The sequence below is a fragment of the Ochotona curzoniae genome, unplaced genomic scaffold, assembly GCF_017591425.1.
Source record: "Ochotona curzoniae isolate NIBS_2020 unplaced genomic scaffold, NIBS_Ocur_1.0 contig_1482, whole genome shotgun sequence".
In the NCBI taxonomy this organism is placed as follows: Eukaryota; Metazoa; Chordata; class Mammalia; order Lagomorpha; family Ochotonidae; genus Ochotona; species Ochotona curzoniae.
The window spans coordinates 2,028,263-2,044,713 of record NW_024465100.1 but is presented as its reverse complement, the minus strand read 5'-3'; the positions used below and the strand labels follow the sequence as shown (position 1 = coordinate 2,044,713).

The 16,451-nt window shown below is 42.9% G+C and overlaps 1 protein-coding gene across 1 annotated transcript in view; it reads left to right on the top strand.

The window, feature by feature from the left end:
* GRIN2B (glutamate ionotropic receptor NMDA type subunit 2B) overlaps positions 1 to 16,451 on the top strand; it is a 416,455-nt gene that overhangs the window by 216,387 nt on the left and 183,617 nt on the right. The window contains exon 3 of the mRNA XM_040968253.1: positions 1,234 to 1,832. Within this exon, the coding sequence (XP_040824187.1) occupies positions 1,234 to 1,832 (599 nt within the window). The remainder of the gene's footprint in view (positions 1 to 1,233; positions 1,833 to 16,451) is intronic.

The window sequence follows — 16,451 nt, the reverse complement described above, 5'->3', positions numbered from 1 at the left end:
ACAACAATACATTCTGAAACTAAGCAAGCGCTATGTAATTTTGTATAAAAGCTCTGTTTCTTGGTCTCTTGTAACTGTACTTTGGCGCTCTAGTTGGGGAATAAAAAGGAATTGTTCCCTGGATAAAATAATGATTTTCTTGAGCCTTGGTGGGTAAAAAACAAGACAAAAAAGCCAACGATGAGCCATAGGTAGAAGGTAGAGGCATAGACTAAGAAAAAAAGGTATCATATGGAAGTTAGGGAAAATAGAACAAGAGAAGGGCAAGGCCAAGAGGGTGTTCATTTTATGGTTTCAGGTATTTCAAGCTGTTAAGGAAAATGTAGAGCTTAGCTGTGGAGCAGCACATGGAATACAGTTTTTAAAATGATTTCCCCATCAGAAGGCAGGAGAGAACAGGAGATGATCAAAATTGACAGAAGGCTAAATGTTTAATGATCAGATCAGACAGACCAGACTCTCTGGTGTTGTAAGTATAAAAGAATGGTTCTGTATGTAACTTTAAAATGAAATTTAATCCCATATGAATTTAGATACCAGTAATTTCATGTGTACTCTCTGAGCCTGACTCTAACTTGTAAATCTTACTCTCAGAGCAAAACTTACAGAAACCTAAGCATGCTATTAAATAATGCTTACAGAAGGCCCATGTTTCTGCCCATGTTTCTCCCTGCAAGCCATAGCTGACCATGATCTTCCTTCACAGCCACTGAGCCACCTCCCTGGATAGGTTGGCATTTGTATTATTTACTCCATGGATAAGTGGAGCACATCTAGAATCAAGACATCAAAAAACCTTGAAGGAAAGGTGTGTGTGTATCTACATGAAAGTGTGCAAATTAATATAGCTCATTTGATGGCAACACCTGACCTAAACCGACATGAGCCCTCTTAGAGGCTCGTATTCCACTTGATGTGGCGCTTTGTATTTTTGTTTTTCATGAAAATACTAGCATGTTTGATTTGGGGAAGGTTTCCTGAGCTCTAGCAGAGACCATGAGGATTTTAGACAAAAAAAGAGTATAGACCTATGTTGGTTTTCTTATAAGCCTAAAGAAATTTACTGGGGAAGGTATTAAAATATTGTAATTCAAGCAGTTAAGGCATTTTATTGAAAAAAGACTAAAGACATTATGTGAAACAATATAGAAGATGCAAGTGGTTTTTTTAACTTATAGAAAGTTTTTACTATCTTTGTGTTGATTTTTTCTTTTTTTACTTTTACTATTCTAGGATGAGTCCTCCATGTTCTTCCAGTTTGGGCCATCCATCGAACAACAAGCTTCTGTGATGCTCAATATCATGGAAGAATACGACTGGTACATCTTTTCTATTGTCACCACTTATTTCCCTGGTTACCAGGACTTTGTGAACAAGATCCGCAGCACCATCGAGAATAGCTTTGTGGGCTGGGAGCTGGAGGAAGTCCTCCTACTTGACATGTCTCTGGATGATGGAGATTCAAAGATCCAGAATCAGCTCAAGAAACTCCAAAGTCCCATCATTCTTCTTTATTGTACCAAGGAAGAAGCCACCTACATCTTTGAAGTGGCAAACTCAGTTGGGCTGACGGGCTATGGCTACACATGGATTGTGCCTAGCCTGGTGGCAGGGGATACAGACACAGTGCCCTCGGAGTTCCCCACTGGGCTCATCTCTGTATCATATGATGAGTGGGACTACGGTCTCCCTGCCAGAGTGAGAGATGGAATTGCCATCATCACCACTGCTGCTTCCGACATGTTGTCTGAACACAGTTTCATCCCCGAGCCCAAGAGCAGCTGCTACAACACCCATGAGAAGAGAATCTACCAGTCCAATATGCTCAACAGGTGAGTGTGAAACAGAGGGTGTCGTGGTGGTGGGGTTCAGAGGAGAGCTTCAAAGACTGTACAGGGTGGTTCAGAAGCTGTGAAAAGAGCAGTACAAGAGGGTAGCAGGTGGAAGGCTGGCTCCTGCAGTGAAAGTTGGTGATGGTGATAGGAGTGCTTCAGGTCTAAACCTTGCTGAACTGTATCCTTATCCTTAGCAATACAAAACAGCTCTTGCTTACTGGACACTTAATATGACCTGGATGTTACTTGAGATGTTTTACGTGTTTGACCTCATTTATACCTCTAAACAGCTCTATGGGACAAGTTTTAAAAATTGGTCTCTGATGACAACAACAGAGAAAAAGGCTTGTAGATGTGGAAATTGTCTAAAGTGTCGCCGCAAGTGAGTGGTTCAGGCTGGAGTTGAACCCAGGCTTCCCTGGTTCCTCAATGTTTGTACCATTAGGAAAGATGCAACAGAACAAGAAAGGAGGTCATACAAGTCCACTTCCTCTGGCGTGTTGCTGTACTATGCGGAATGCAGGATAGCATCCATGGATCTGTGGGCACATGAAGAATATTCTTCCTGTAAAGGAATAGGATTGGTTCTGTACTCCTTTGCTTCTCTGCTCTGTGCCTTTCAGAGGGTGAGTGCAGTTTTTTTGGTAACTCTTAGTCTTGTTTGTTTCACAAGACCAAGGTACGGGTGGAGATCTGCTCTCCTCCCCTCTTTGGCCAAAACCCAGTCAGGACTGTAGTACCTCCTTTTGGGGGCATTACATGACTGCGTGTAGAGTAGCATTCTGCTTATAATATTCATTATTGATATGAAACTTTTGTGGATGTAGCCTGTAACACCAAAAGAAAAGAAAAATGGCCTTAAATCCAGTTAACCAATGATAATCATTATTGGAACAATTAGTGAATGTCTTTCTAGATACCTCCCCATGCATGTATACCTATATGATCAATCTATAATTTTATCTAAGTGGAAATGAAACTACACATGCTGTTCAAGCATCTGACTTCCTTTCACTTCATGTTATGTCTTGGACATCCACTTTGAATTTGTTTCTAAGCCGTATCAGATACACAAAAGGGTATTCAGAAAAAAAATAATGCCTACTCAATTACCCGTCAACTATCTTGAGAAATAGATTGTTAGAATTATATTTTTGGAGTATTAAGATGCGTTCAGAAGTAGGTGATTAGTCTAATGGTCAAGTTGCTCATGCCATACACTAGAATCCATGGGTTTGATTCATGGCTCCACCCCTTGACTGCAGCTTCCTGCTGACATAGACCCTGGGAATTAGTGGTGAAGGTTCTAGTATTGGGTCCCTGCCGTCTCTGAAGGAACTTTGGACTAAGTTCCTTCCTGGCTCCCATCTTTCACCTGACCCAGCCCTAGCTATTGAAAATATCTGGGGAGTATGCAAGTGGCTAACACTTCTGTCTTCCTTTCTATCCTCTCTCTCTCTGCTTCTCAAAAACAGTATTCATCAATTTGGTGGAAGTAGAATGGGTACCTGCTGACATGTGTGCAACTTCTGGAATGGAGTTGGACTGTGGTGTCCAGGATACACTTCTGATTTAGGGTTAAATTCTTGATTCAGGCTATAAGCTCCTGAATTAGGGTTAAAAGCAGCTTTGAGGTAACTGTATCTGTGATCCAGTCCTATTGTTCTTTCAGCTCTACTCTCTGCATCTTTCACACCTAGAGACTATCCTGTATTTGTATTTGCATCTCAAGTTCCATTTGACCTGTTCTAGCACATTCATGTTTACACATCCTTTAATTAGGAATGCTTCACTAGGTAGGCTCTGCCCAGACCCCTTTCTTTTATCAGCGATTGTCAAAAGATGCACATGCCACAAAGTGACATCTCTGGCATGAACCTCTTTCTCAATTCCTACGTCTGTCCCTTTAACTGTGGACCAGATGTGTTCCTTTGGATGCCCTAGGATTTGAGATCTTGCTATATCCAAAGCTAAACTTCTTATCTCATCTCTTATTGCCCTCCCACTCTCTCCTAGCTGAATCTCTACTGCCTGTAAAGAATGCATCCTATTACCAAGAAGCCTAAAATAAAAATTTCCAAGATGTCCTTGGTTGCATATGCCTGATACGTCATAGCTAACTAGGCTGTTTTCTGTGGACTTCAATCCTGTGGTGCCTTTGGGTTGCTTTTGCATATTTGTGTCTCCTTGACCATATCCCTGTCCACTTTTCTTACTTGTGTTGCTGCAGGGGGTTTTCTGCTTCCAGTTCTGCTTCCTTTCAATCTATATTACAGTCATAGTGATCTAAAATGAAAATGTGATTGCGATAGTCTCCTGCTTAATGTCTTCCAGTGGCTTTTCATTGCTCCTAAAATAAAGTCCACTCTCCTTAATATAGTATATAAAGTCTCCCACAGTGTGAACCCCACTGGTCTTTTGGCAACAGGCTCTTGTCATTCTCTCCCTTAAATACTACTTTCACACACAATATGAGACTTACTTCGGTTCTTCAAGGACTTGCCATATCTCCTGTTACTTCCAGCTGTTTGTTTTCACTGCCTTGGATTATTCCCCCATGTGTCCCTTGCCAAAGAATGCTCCTGTGTATGTGTTGCAGACTTCATTCTTAGCATCATTGCCACTAAGAAATCTGACCCAACTCTGGACTAACATCACCCTAGTAGCTGCCCTTGCTGCACCTTATACTTTTCCAATAAAGCCCCTATTTAGGGGACAGTAATGGCAAGCTCTGTGAACCTGCTCTGCCAGTTCTGGGAGTGCAGATATCTTTCTGTTGCACTCATTTCTCTGTCCACATTCCTGGCACAGTGATGTGGAGGGATGAGATTTTGCCAACCTCAATGCACATCTACTTGAAAAGGGAGTTTTCTTGTTTTGTTCCTGTTTGTAAAACAACATAGACTCATTTAAAAACTTACGCTTGATTCTGTTAGGCAGGCTCTTGTTCTCTCTGAGTTCAGTGTTACATTCAAATGGGAAGGCAACCTTGTGGCACAGTGAGCTAAGCCACTGCTTTGCAGTCTGACATGTCATATTTGTATGCTGTTGGAGTCATTCTGCTTTCAGTCCAGCTCCCTTCCAATACTCCTGGGGAAACAGTGGAAGATGACCTAAGTATTTGAACCTGTGGTACTCATGTATGAAGGAGACCCAGGGCATTCCAGGCTCCTGGTTTTGACCCGATCCAACCCCAACCATTGTGGCCAGCTGGGGAGTGAACCAATAGTTGGACTATCTCCCTTTGATTTCATTCTGTCAGTCTGCCTTTCAAATGAATAAATCTCTACAAAAACTTAAGATCCAATTCAGATTGTTTCCTCAAAATTTTTTACCAGCTAAAACCAAGGCTAAGCATAAGGGACTACTGAGACTGTAACATCTGTCGAATACCATCAAGAAATGAAATGGATTATTACTTAGTCTAAAACTATGGCCCAAGAATGCTTCCTTTTATCTTAAGCCTTCCCATGTGTGAACCATAATCAACAGATATTATCTCCTGTTTGCTTGAATGATTTTATGCTAAAATGTGAACACTGTCCCTGAAGCCTGGGCTCCCGCCTCTTGTCTCCGTACCCACAATCGGTTTTAACCATTGTGAGCATCTCTGTGGAGTCCCAGAGACCTTCAGGTTTTCCTGAAGGCAGGCTGCTGTCCTCCATCTTGTGTGCCTTAAAGGTTAGTGTCCAGATGGCTGTGGATGCCCAGCTGCATGGATTCAAGTGTGTTCATCCTCAAAGCAACCAGGTGTTAATCAATTCCTTAGGCCCCAGGATGGAGAGAAGAGGATGGGCAAAGACAGCAGAGAGGGAGGAGAGAAGCAGAGACAGACATCAAGAAACATTGAGGCATGCGTTTATTGCTGAGCCCTGGCTGAGCAGTGTTGCCAGATGTGTTTCCTCTGAGTTTTTTCTCCATCCGTTTCAAGAATCCTAACTTTGCTTTTTTTTTTCTTAAATATTTAGTTATTTACTTTGAAGGGAAGAGTTAAACAGAGAAAGGGAGAGACTTAGGTCTTCCATCAGCTAGCGTGTTCCCTAAATGTCTACAATGGCTGGAGCTGGGCAATGCATAGCCAACCAGGAGCCAGAAACTTTTTCTGAGTCTGTCACACGGCTGCAAGGACCCAAGCACTTGTGCTATCTTCTGCTGCTTTTCCAGATAGATTAGTATGGCGATGGATAAGAAATGAAGTGGCCAGGGCTTGAACCTGTTCCCATGTTATATGCTGACATCACAGGCAGTGACCTTACTTGCTATACTACAGCACCAGCCCCTCCCTGATTTTTCTTAGGTGTTGAATACACCTGCCTGCTGCTCTTCCCTGGGATGTCTCCGCCGTCTCTACGTGTCAATCACTCACTTCTCTGTATTGTCTTTCACCACAAAATCCATCATTTTGTAGTTTTTGATGCCATCCCTAGTCTTTCTTGGGAATGTTTTAATGTGCTCATCTGTTAGGATCTGTAAAGTGTTGACGTCATCTATGGAGGATCAACAGAAGTTATCCCCCAGGAGTGTGAGATGCTCACCAGGCACTGCCCTCTGCAAGCCGTCTATGGGATTCAATGAGGCACTCTGGGTTCCAGCTGCTCTTTCCTATCCTAGGCTGAAATCTGACTCTCCCCAGGCCCCCCTTCTGGCTCTGGCCTCACTGGGGTACTCTTTTAAATAACAAACCAAGCAACCACACCATTTAGCCACAGCAGGAAATCTTTGCAAGTAAAATTGCTGCAAATGGTTGGATGACTTTCCTGGCCTGCTGCTCCTCCCTAGCACAGACAGCTAGAGGAGGGCTTCCTGGGAGATTTCTGGGAGTGACCCGTCTCCAGGAAGATGTAACATCATGGAAGGGATTGGTTAAGTTCTCCTTAGACTAGACCTTGGCTTTTCTTCCATGTGGGGAAAGGTCATAAAACTGGATTTGGGGAACAGGTTAAGAGGTTGTAAGATATCCTCAATCCTCAAAGAGAGAAATATATTGTGATTCCTGCGTCTGTTACCAAAGGAAGAGTACTTTTAATGACGTTCGTGTATTTTCAGAGACAGTCCTAAAAATGCACTATTTCTATTCATTGTGAAATCGTTGTTGTTTGTCAAATGTTAATCCAAATTCCTTACTGGTTGAGGCTTGGCTGCAGACTTAAAGCTGTGGAGTTGGGGATTGTTTCCAAGTAGCCCAAGGAAGTTGCAAAACCTTAGTTTTTTTGAATTAGTTACATTTGAATTTCAGATAAACAATGAATATTTTTATTTTATTTTTTTTTCAAGATTTATTCTTATTGGAAAGGCAGATTTACAGAGAGAAAGAGAGAACGAAAGATCTCTTGTTTGCTGGCCCAATTTCTTAAGTGGCCACCATGGTTTGACTGAGCTGATCCAAAGCCAAGAGCCTCTTCTGGTCTCTCAAGTAGGTGCAGGGTCCCAAGGCTTTAGACCATCATCTACTGCTCCCTCCCACAAGCAGAGAGCTGGATTTCAAGTAGAGCAGCTGGGACAAGAACCAGCACCCGTATGGGATCTGGTGCATGTAAGAAAAGAATTTAGCCACTAAAACCATTGCACCAGACCCTACAAGGAATCTTTTTACATGTAAAAGTCCATCCCAAATACTACAAAGGACACATGATTATCAACAGAATAACTATTGTTTAAGATCCAAATTTTAACTGAGCTCCTGTTTTTTTTTAATCTTAAAATCAGATATTAAACATTATACACCAATAAGAATTAATTTTCTGTTGGAACTCTGTATCATTTATTTATGCTTTAGTAGTGAGTGTAAGTACAGTGCCTTATATCACAGCATAAGACTCACTGAGAGAGTTTTATTCCAACTGGGAACGTTATTTGACAGAGCTGGAAAATTTCTGAGACTGTAGCTTCTCTGAAAGAACTATCTTTGTTTCTGAGAAAAATTTAAAAACTGTCCAAATGATCTGAAAATGTTTAGAATGAGTTTAGATTGGGGACTGGTATTGTGGCGTAGGGAGTAAAGCCTCTGCATGAGGTACTGTCATCCCAGTGGGCACTAATTCTCATCCTGGCTGTTCCACTTCTCATCCAGCTCCATACTGACATGCCTTGGGAAATCAGCAGAGGATGGCTTGAGTGTCTAGACTTTGCCACCTATATGGAAGGCACATATGAAGCTCTTGTCTAGCCTAGCACTGAGTACTGTGGCCATCTCTGGGGTGACTCAGTGGATAGAAGATTCTCTTCTTTTTCTCTCTCATCTCTCACTGTGACTTGGGACTGTCAAATAAAATAAAATAGAAAACAGGAAGTGATTGTATCAGGTGTCTAGGCCCAACTTTAGGCCCCTGAGCTGGGGCAGATTTGCTAGCTACTGGGGACAAGCATGTATGTGTTTCCTTTGTTGCTTCCTCAGGGAACAGTTCATGGTGTTACTTCCCTTACCCAAGTGCTAATGGATACTCCCTTGGTTTGTTTCTGTCATCTGCATGCTGGCACATGTACCATGTCTCTGGGCTCGCCTTGTGTCCTGAAAACCTAATGCTTCATTGTTCATTGACATCTAGAGCAGATCTGTACTTTAAGCTCGATGGATCTCAGTACAGCAAACCTCTTGGGAATTTTGCCTGGTATGTTTCCCTACTGTCCTCAGTTTCCCTAACCTAATGTTTATTTTGTACTTCTTCTCCCACATTCACCCCTTGCTTCCAAATTTTCTTTCCAGGAGAAGTTGTCATTTTATGAAGCTGGTGTCGTCTTCTAGCTTAGCTTTTGAGGGATGGGCAATAAAGGCTTTGAGTAATTCATAGGTAAAGATAGGTGCTTTGTTAAATTCTTATTAAAAGAGCTATAATGAACACCATCTTCCTACAACCTTGAGGCAGATTCCCCAAACTCGGAAACACTGTATTAGCTGGATTATTCCCAGGGGATGTTCACTTCACTCTCTTGGCCCGCAGAATGCTGAGAGGTTAAGAAATAGATGAGAAATGGAGTCCATTTGTTTTCAGACACTGTGAGCAAGGGCTGCTCAAGCTTTATGCCCATCTCTCCATTGAGAGCCAGGCTTAGGCAGATTTATGGTAAGGCAAATAGGTGTTATAGGTTCATTTAACTTAATCTGATCTGCACATGACCCAGCGAAAAGGTTACATACATGCATAGTTATAAATGCAATGAGTGGCACAGTGGCCCTTCACCTCGTAAAGAAATGCTCTAGGATAAAAAGGAAAGAGGCATTTTCCTCTGAAATATTAAGTAAAATGAGACACACCTGTACCTAGAAGTATAACATGGATCTGCTGTAAGGTAGTAAGAGAACATATAATTTGGAGAAATAACTCAAGAGTCTAATAACTATCTTAAAAGATATATTCAATGTTTATTATAATTTAGAGTGTAAAAATCATGCTTTCACTGTTTATGGGGGAGTGACTGAGGGTAAGGATTATTCAAACTTAGTCTTTCACATTGCTCATATAAGATTTACAGATCCTGTCTTGGATTTTTCCTTTCCATTCCAGCCTGTGAAAGACCTTTGCACATATTTAACGCTGAGAGCCCTTTGTGACACTTGTCCATCTTTGTCATTCTGTGGCTGACTTTTTCAAAGAGTTAAGTTATCGGGGACTGATGCAGTGTTCCTTTTGGCTTTTATTCCTTCTCTACCATTCTTTGTCTCGGCGTTTCCCCACCACTCTCCCCTTCCCCGTTTTCTTTGCACAGAATGGTTCATAATTTGGATGAGAGAGAGGCTAAGGATTAAAGAGGGCCACTGAGTGGGGAGCAATCTGCATTTCACTGAGCAAAAAGGGGCTGGGGAAGGCTCATCTGTGTTGAGAGAAGGGCTGTCTATGGGAGATTGTAGAATGGTCTGGAAGCAGAAATGGGCAGTGGCAGAGCAGGCAGGCAATCATGGTTGTATTACATATATTGTGTCTTAGGAAGGAAAGACATGGGTGGATGGCCATGTGAGGATTAAGAAGATAAGGTTTCAGACCAGCCCTACGTGTTAGCCAGACTGCCAAAAGTTATGATTTCAAGCATCAGCTGCCTTTTTGAGTCTTTACTGCCTCTGTGGCATCGTGCACTTGTCTAATTTAACCCTTTCAGAAACCTAGAAGCAAACATCCTTAAGAGACTTTTCTTGAACTCTGTGTTTCAAAGGGCAAGTTGAACATCTCACTGCTCAAGGCCTCCTGTGCCTGTTTGATTTTGCTCTGTGGCATTTATTTAACAGTGTGTATATTATATCTTTTAAAAAAGATTTATTTTATTCATATTGGAAAGTCGGATTTGCAGAGAGGAGAGACAAATCTTCCATCTGCTGGTTCAATCCCTAAGATGCTGCAATGGCCACAGCTGAGCCATTCCAGAGCCAGGAGCCAGGAGCTTCTTCTGGGTCTCCCATATGGGTACAGGGTCCAAAAGATTTAGGCCATCCTCAATTGCTTTTCCAGGTCACAAACAAGGAGGTGAAATGGAAGTGGAGCAGCCATGTTATTAACCGGCACACATATAGTATTCCGGTACATGAAAACTGAGAACTTTAGCCACTTGGGTTGCCATACGAGGCCCTCAGGCCCTCATCTTTTTTTTTAAATTATTTTAAATATCTATTTTCTCATTGGAAAGGTAGATTTACATAGAAAAGGAGAGATAGAAAGATCTTCTATCAGCTAATTCACTTCCCAAATGACGTCAAGGGTCAGTGCTGAGCCAATCTGAAGCCAGGAGCCAGAACCCTCTCCTGGGTCTTCTATGTGGTCCCAAAGACTTTGGCCATCTTCCACTGCTTTCTCAGGCCACAGGCAAGAAACTGGAATGGAAGTGGAGCAGTCAGGTCATGAACCAGTGTTCATATGGGTTGCTGGTGCCTACAGTCAGAGAATTAGCCAGTTGAGCTTCCATTTCATCTTTAAATGTTGTGCTGACTCCCCCATTAGTTGAATTCAAGATCTATAAAGAACAGAGGGTTTTCTTTTTTCTACTTTTTTCCCCTAAAACTATCTTATTTCCTCCCCAGATAAGGCAAGTTAGTATCTACATGAATATTTGTCAGATGGAGACATGAATGAAAGAGGAGAATTATTCACATTCGTATGTCATTAAAAAAATCTCAAGTCCCAGGAGCCCCAAGCTCAGGCTGTGCGATGCCAGGGTCTGGCCACAGTCTGCCTTCAGGGTGGGATTTAAATCTGTCCCTGTGCAACACACTGATGAAGCTTCAAAGAAAGCTCAGCTCCCTTGCAGCGAAAGCATTAGAGCCTCAACAATCCTTTACGCTCATCTATCCAAACCCTAGCAATACCTGTCATCGTAGCAAATAGGTGCTGGAATGGTGAATGGATTGTTATCACTATTCCAAGGCAATCTCAGAGGCCAGACAGGCACAGATCCCAGGGGGGCAGAACTTGACACTACACACAGTGCCTCTTACCTGCTGGCCATGACTTCAGGAGGACCGGCAGTCAGCTACCCTTTGCCCTTGCCTGGCAGTGTCCTCTTGGTCTGGGTTTTTACTCAAACAGGGATGTACATTCATAGTTAATGGGGTTGAATCTGGTATTATTTAAGAATTGAGTGGGAGTCACTTCTCCATCTGTTCTCTCTTCCCATCAAAGGATAAAGGCTGAATGGGTGGGGGTGAGGATGGAGGCGATTTGCCAAAAAGCTATCATGCTGTCATTTGCGATTCCAGACATGGGTGGGAAGTCTAAGTGAAGGCTGCAGCCACAATTGGCCAAGGTCAAGCTGAACAGAAAGGAGCTTCTGGAGAGCAGAAGTGACTCTGGCCTCTGCATTTCTAGATCTTCACCTGTTTGAAATAGATCCTGGCATGAGTGCTTCTCTTTGTTTCTTCTTCTGTTGCTGCCAGAGTTGCATTGGTGGTCATGTCCTGGAGAAAATTCTCCTGGACCTGATGCAGGTGCAGAGGACCCAGAAGAGGCCAGGTATTGAGGACAGCTACTAGGATATTGGATGTAACCCTGCAGATAAAGAATAGGAGAAGGCCAGGAAGGATAGGTCAGGAGCTGGGGTGGAGGAATCTCCCCCAGGCTTTCAGCGTCTGCTATGTCATACGTCTTCTTCCAGGACTGTGGTGGAGGTAGCTCACCCAGACTGGCACTGTTCCCAAACCAGGCTGGCTGGTCACCCATGAAGGAACTACTGCTGACAGATTAGAGCTCCCTGCTGCTGTAATCTGGTCCCTCTTGCCCAGCTTCCAGCAGCAGCCAGCCAGGGACTGCCTATGGCCTTTCTCACTGCTCAGACCTTTTGTTCCATCATTCATTCCTGCTTTGCACCCCATCCTTTTTCTTTATTCTTGCTCATCCCTCTGAAATGTTGATCTTTTCCTATTCCTCTTTTCCTTTTTATTCAGTTTTCACTCAAGGTTTAGAAGCCTTTGGCTGCCTTCTGCTCATAAATGAGGCTAGGTAGAAATCTTGCTTGTGCATACCCATGTTCGTGTATGTATGTACTGTCCAACCAAACTGCATCTATTTATAGGTATTTTCATATGTCCAAATGAAGTAGAGCATGACTGAGAGAATTGGATAAAATTTTTAAACACCACATTTCCCTAACTCTTCCTACCTGTTGAGATTGCAGAAATGATATTGTGAGAAGGATTGAGTGTTGGGATAGAAATAGGGAGGAATCCTATTGAATTGCTTACCTTGAATTGGTACTGATGGACAAGTTGTTCCTTCCAGCATGAACCCAAGTGTGTGTATGCATTCTATGGACTATGACTTAAAATAGTGACTATTCCACAGCCATGCAGGGTCATTGTTATCACTTCTGTGTATACACATAGGCTGGACTCTTACCGGGAGGAAGAGCACATGCTCAATAACCTCATGCATTTAAAGCATAAGCAACAATTGTGAAAAATGTAAAAATGGCTCTCAACTAAAATGCCTGACATCAAATTCATATCCTAAGCTGAATGTGATTCAACTCCCAACTCACTGATTCTGATTTTACTTCTGGGGCACACTGGTAGGGCAGTCAGGTGAGCCCTGGTGTAGAGTTCTATTAATCCACTTTAAGCAAGTTGCATGAGCATATGGAAGAATGACAGCATAGTTATTGAGCACCTAGAAACCTACCAGCTCTTTCCTCCTTTATCCTTGAGTGTGGCCTTCATCCCTCCTGCAACCCATGATGGCCACTGGAACTCAAGTTCAAGCATCTGACTGAAATTAGAAAGGATGAGTGACAAGTCACTTCACTTTGAAGATCTCCTGGAAGCCCAGCCCTTCACTTAGTAGCTATTATTGGTCAGAAATCAATGATGGACTCTCAACCAGCTGCAAGGAAAACTGGGGAAATTTAGTTTACAAGTTGGGCAGTAGTATGACAAGTTATTAATCAATGTTCTGCTAAGTAGGGAGGGTCAAAGGCCATCTTTAGTAAGCAAATCTAGTCTGTGACATGTTTACTTATTTGATTTTAGGGATAACAATGGCTTAGAAATAACAAACAAAATAACAGGGTAGGCAAGATGACAGTGTTATCAATACAAAAATGAATAGACAGAAGTGAGAGATAATAGAAAAAAAAAGAGAGCCCTTGAAAAAGCATGGTTATCTAAAATCCTGTGTGAAATGCCGTCATATACTCCCCAGAAAGCATATGTCCTTTTAAAAAAAATATCACATAGAGAAATAGCATAGTCATTTTAAGTCATCAATAAGATTTTAAATTATATTGATTATCCTTAGTTTCAAAAAGAGAACTCTGTAATACCTTTCTGAAATTTTCCACTAAAATGCTTCCTATAATAATAATTAAAGAGCTTGGTACTTAAAAATACTCAGCTTCAGCAATCTAGAAAATTTACTTAAAAAAAGGGATTATTGAGAGAATGTTCCTCATGCCAAGTGCTTTATATAGAGGCTTAAATTGAGAGCATACTGCACAGGAGTGGTGGTGCCTCCATCCTGGAGATAAAGAAACTGAGATGCAGAAAGATTGCATCACTTGGCACCTCTCCTACCCATGAGGTTGGGCCAAGTGTACTTTGCCCCATGTCATCCATCATTCTGAGTTCTGTCTCCCTCGCTGAAGTGGCTAGGCCTATCAGGCATGAGTCTGATGGACAGGAACACAAAATTAACCCTCTGAACGCAATGGTTTTACACCCCTGAAGGGTTTGCTTTCTCAGGCTCTGTGCTGAATTCCTTTCCTGCAGGCTAGATCATGAGAATTGCAGAGTCCTCCTGGAGATACTGTCCCGTGGATACTGTGCCTGTTTATTCTACCATCTGTCCCAAAGTGTGTTCACAGCTATTTGCTGCCCCGCCTCAGAGCTTGCTTATGTCTTTCTGTTCCTGTTGGGAGGAATGAAGATGATTGGGATTTTTAATGTATTTGCAAGACACACACACACACACACACAGAGAGAGAGAGAGAGAGAGAGGAATTTCTGACTGCTGTTTTAATTCCCAAATGCCCTCAGTGGTCTGTGTTACAGCAACCTGAAGCCAGGAACCTGGAACTCCTCTTGATCTCTTTCATGGCTGGCAGGACCTCAACCACTAAGCCAGCCCCTGTTACTTCTCAGGGTGTCCCCTGTTACAATTGGGACTGGACCCCATGGGTAATTACTTTTTCTATTCCTGTTCCTGAATATTCCAAAGACTTTTAATACCATGTGTGGGGAAAAAACGCCCGGCAACTTTTCCAGTGTTTGCAGATCTGAAAGTCCTTGGCGCTGCAGTGGGGTGCAGACTCTGTGTTCTGGAATCTGGTCAGGCTCAGCAGGTTACAGGTGCACAGCAGAAACTGTCCAGGGGCCGGGAGTTGGGGGACATGCAGTAAAACCAACCCAGACCTTGCTTTCTGTCATGTTGTACAGATCTCCTCTAGGGCTGCTGTGCATTTCTCACAAGTCAGATAAGTTTGGGTGTTTCCGGATTATGCTTGGCCAGAGGCTGGAGCAATGTTAAAAACATACTATTGCAACTGATGGAGATGTGGCGTGGTGAGCACTATTCTGCACCTCACTAAGTTAAAGCACTGTTGGTTTGCTTGGTGGCACTTTCACTAGAGTTTTGGGGGGGTTCCTTATTACATCCTGAGCCCCATGCGACATGTTGGAAAGACTGACCACACACAGTATCCAGGTGCTTGGTCACAGTGGGAATGGAGCTGTCCACAGACGGCTCCATTTAATTTGCTGTCCTTTAATTTGCTGGTTTGATTTTCTTTTTTCTTGAGACAACATGCTAAGAGGCTAGCAGAATGATCTTAAGGGAACAAAATCAGGATTTTTGGCGAAAAGGCTGAAGAGTTTTCTGCTGTTCCTCACAGAAGCTCCTGAAAGATCCTTTCTGATGCAGACACCAAGACAGTGAAATGCAGGAGAAAAGGATTCCCACAGAGCTGGTTCTAGTTTATTGTTTTAATGTCATTGTCACAGATCATTAGCCACCTGCAGACTCAGAACTTCAGGAGAGAATCATCTTTTGAAATAACATCAGAATCCCCTCCCCCACAAGCATCCACACGCAGCACTTGGTGTGCCTACTCACCATCAAGTTTAAAAATAGGAACCCTGGTGTTGCCATGACACCCGGTGCTACTCAGCAGCCTGCCTTTTCCCTCTGATGTGATTTCAGTGGAGAATGAGGTTGAGAGAGACTGGCTGGGAGCGGCCTCTAGCGGCCCCATCCTTTAGGAAGCTCTAACCCATTCAGCTCAATTGCCAGGTTCTCCGCACTTCAGCCCTAATCGAACACCTGTGTGTTCGGAGCTCTCCTCGTGTGATCAGCTGTTTGCAGAAGCAACCTTCTCATCAGCCACAAGCAGCAAGCCAGATGGCACCTTCTATGAGCTCTAAACTGCAGCCAACAGCGAGCTTGGACTGGCATTATGCAGATAGAAGGGACCAGAACTGGGTGGAGGCATGAGGCAAGGGGCTAGGTGTTGATGGTCCATGAAGTCAGGCAAATCAGACAGGTCTGTTGTGATCATAAGAAAGTAGCATTTTTATTTTTTTCCGATCAAAAAGTCTCCTAACAAAGATTCAAGAATCTGGAGGAGGTGCTGACTTTCTCGCATGCTGTCTGCACCAAGCTTTTGGTTCTCTAAATTTTTCTTAGCTAACAAAAAAAAAATTAATTTGTTTTTTATCTGAAAGGGAATACTTCAGAGATAGAGGGCCTGAGGTCTTCTGTCTCCTTGCTCACTCCCCATGTGGCCACAGCTGCTGGGGGCTGAGCCAGGGTGCAAGGAGGAGCTTCATCCAAGTCTCCCATGTGGGTGCAGGGGCCTAAACCCTTGTGCCATCTTTCGCTGGCCCCTAGTTAAGAATTTTTCAACAGGATTATGGGATACATTGTGATGTTTCAATTCAGGTACATATGTGCAGTCTCCAATTAGGTCAGATATATTTACCTCTTCAAATATTTAACAGATCTATGTGGTGAAAACGTTGGCCAGCCTATCTTCTGCTTTTTAAGTAAAGAGACACACAGTACATTAACATTATCCATAGTCACCCAACTGTGTGATAGAGCTGCTTATAACTGCCTAACTGTAACATAGCACCGATGAATCAGCCCTTTTCTGTTCTCCATTCCATCTGCAACTCACCATTGTTATGTTTCTGTATTCATCCCTATA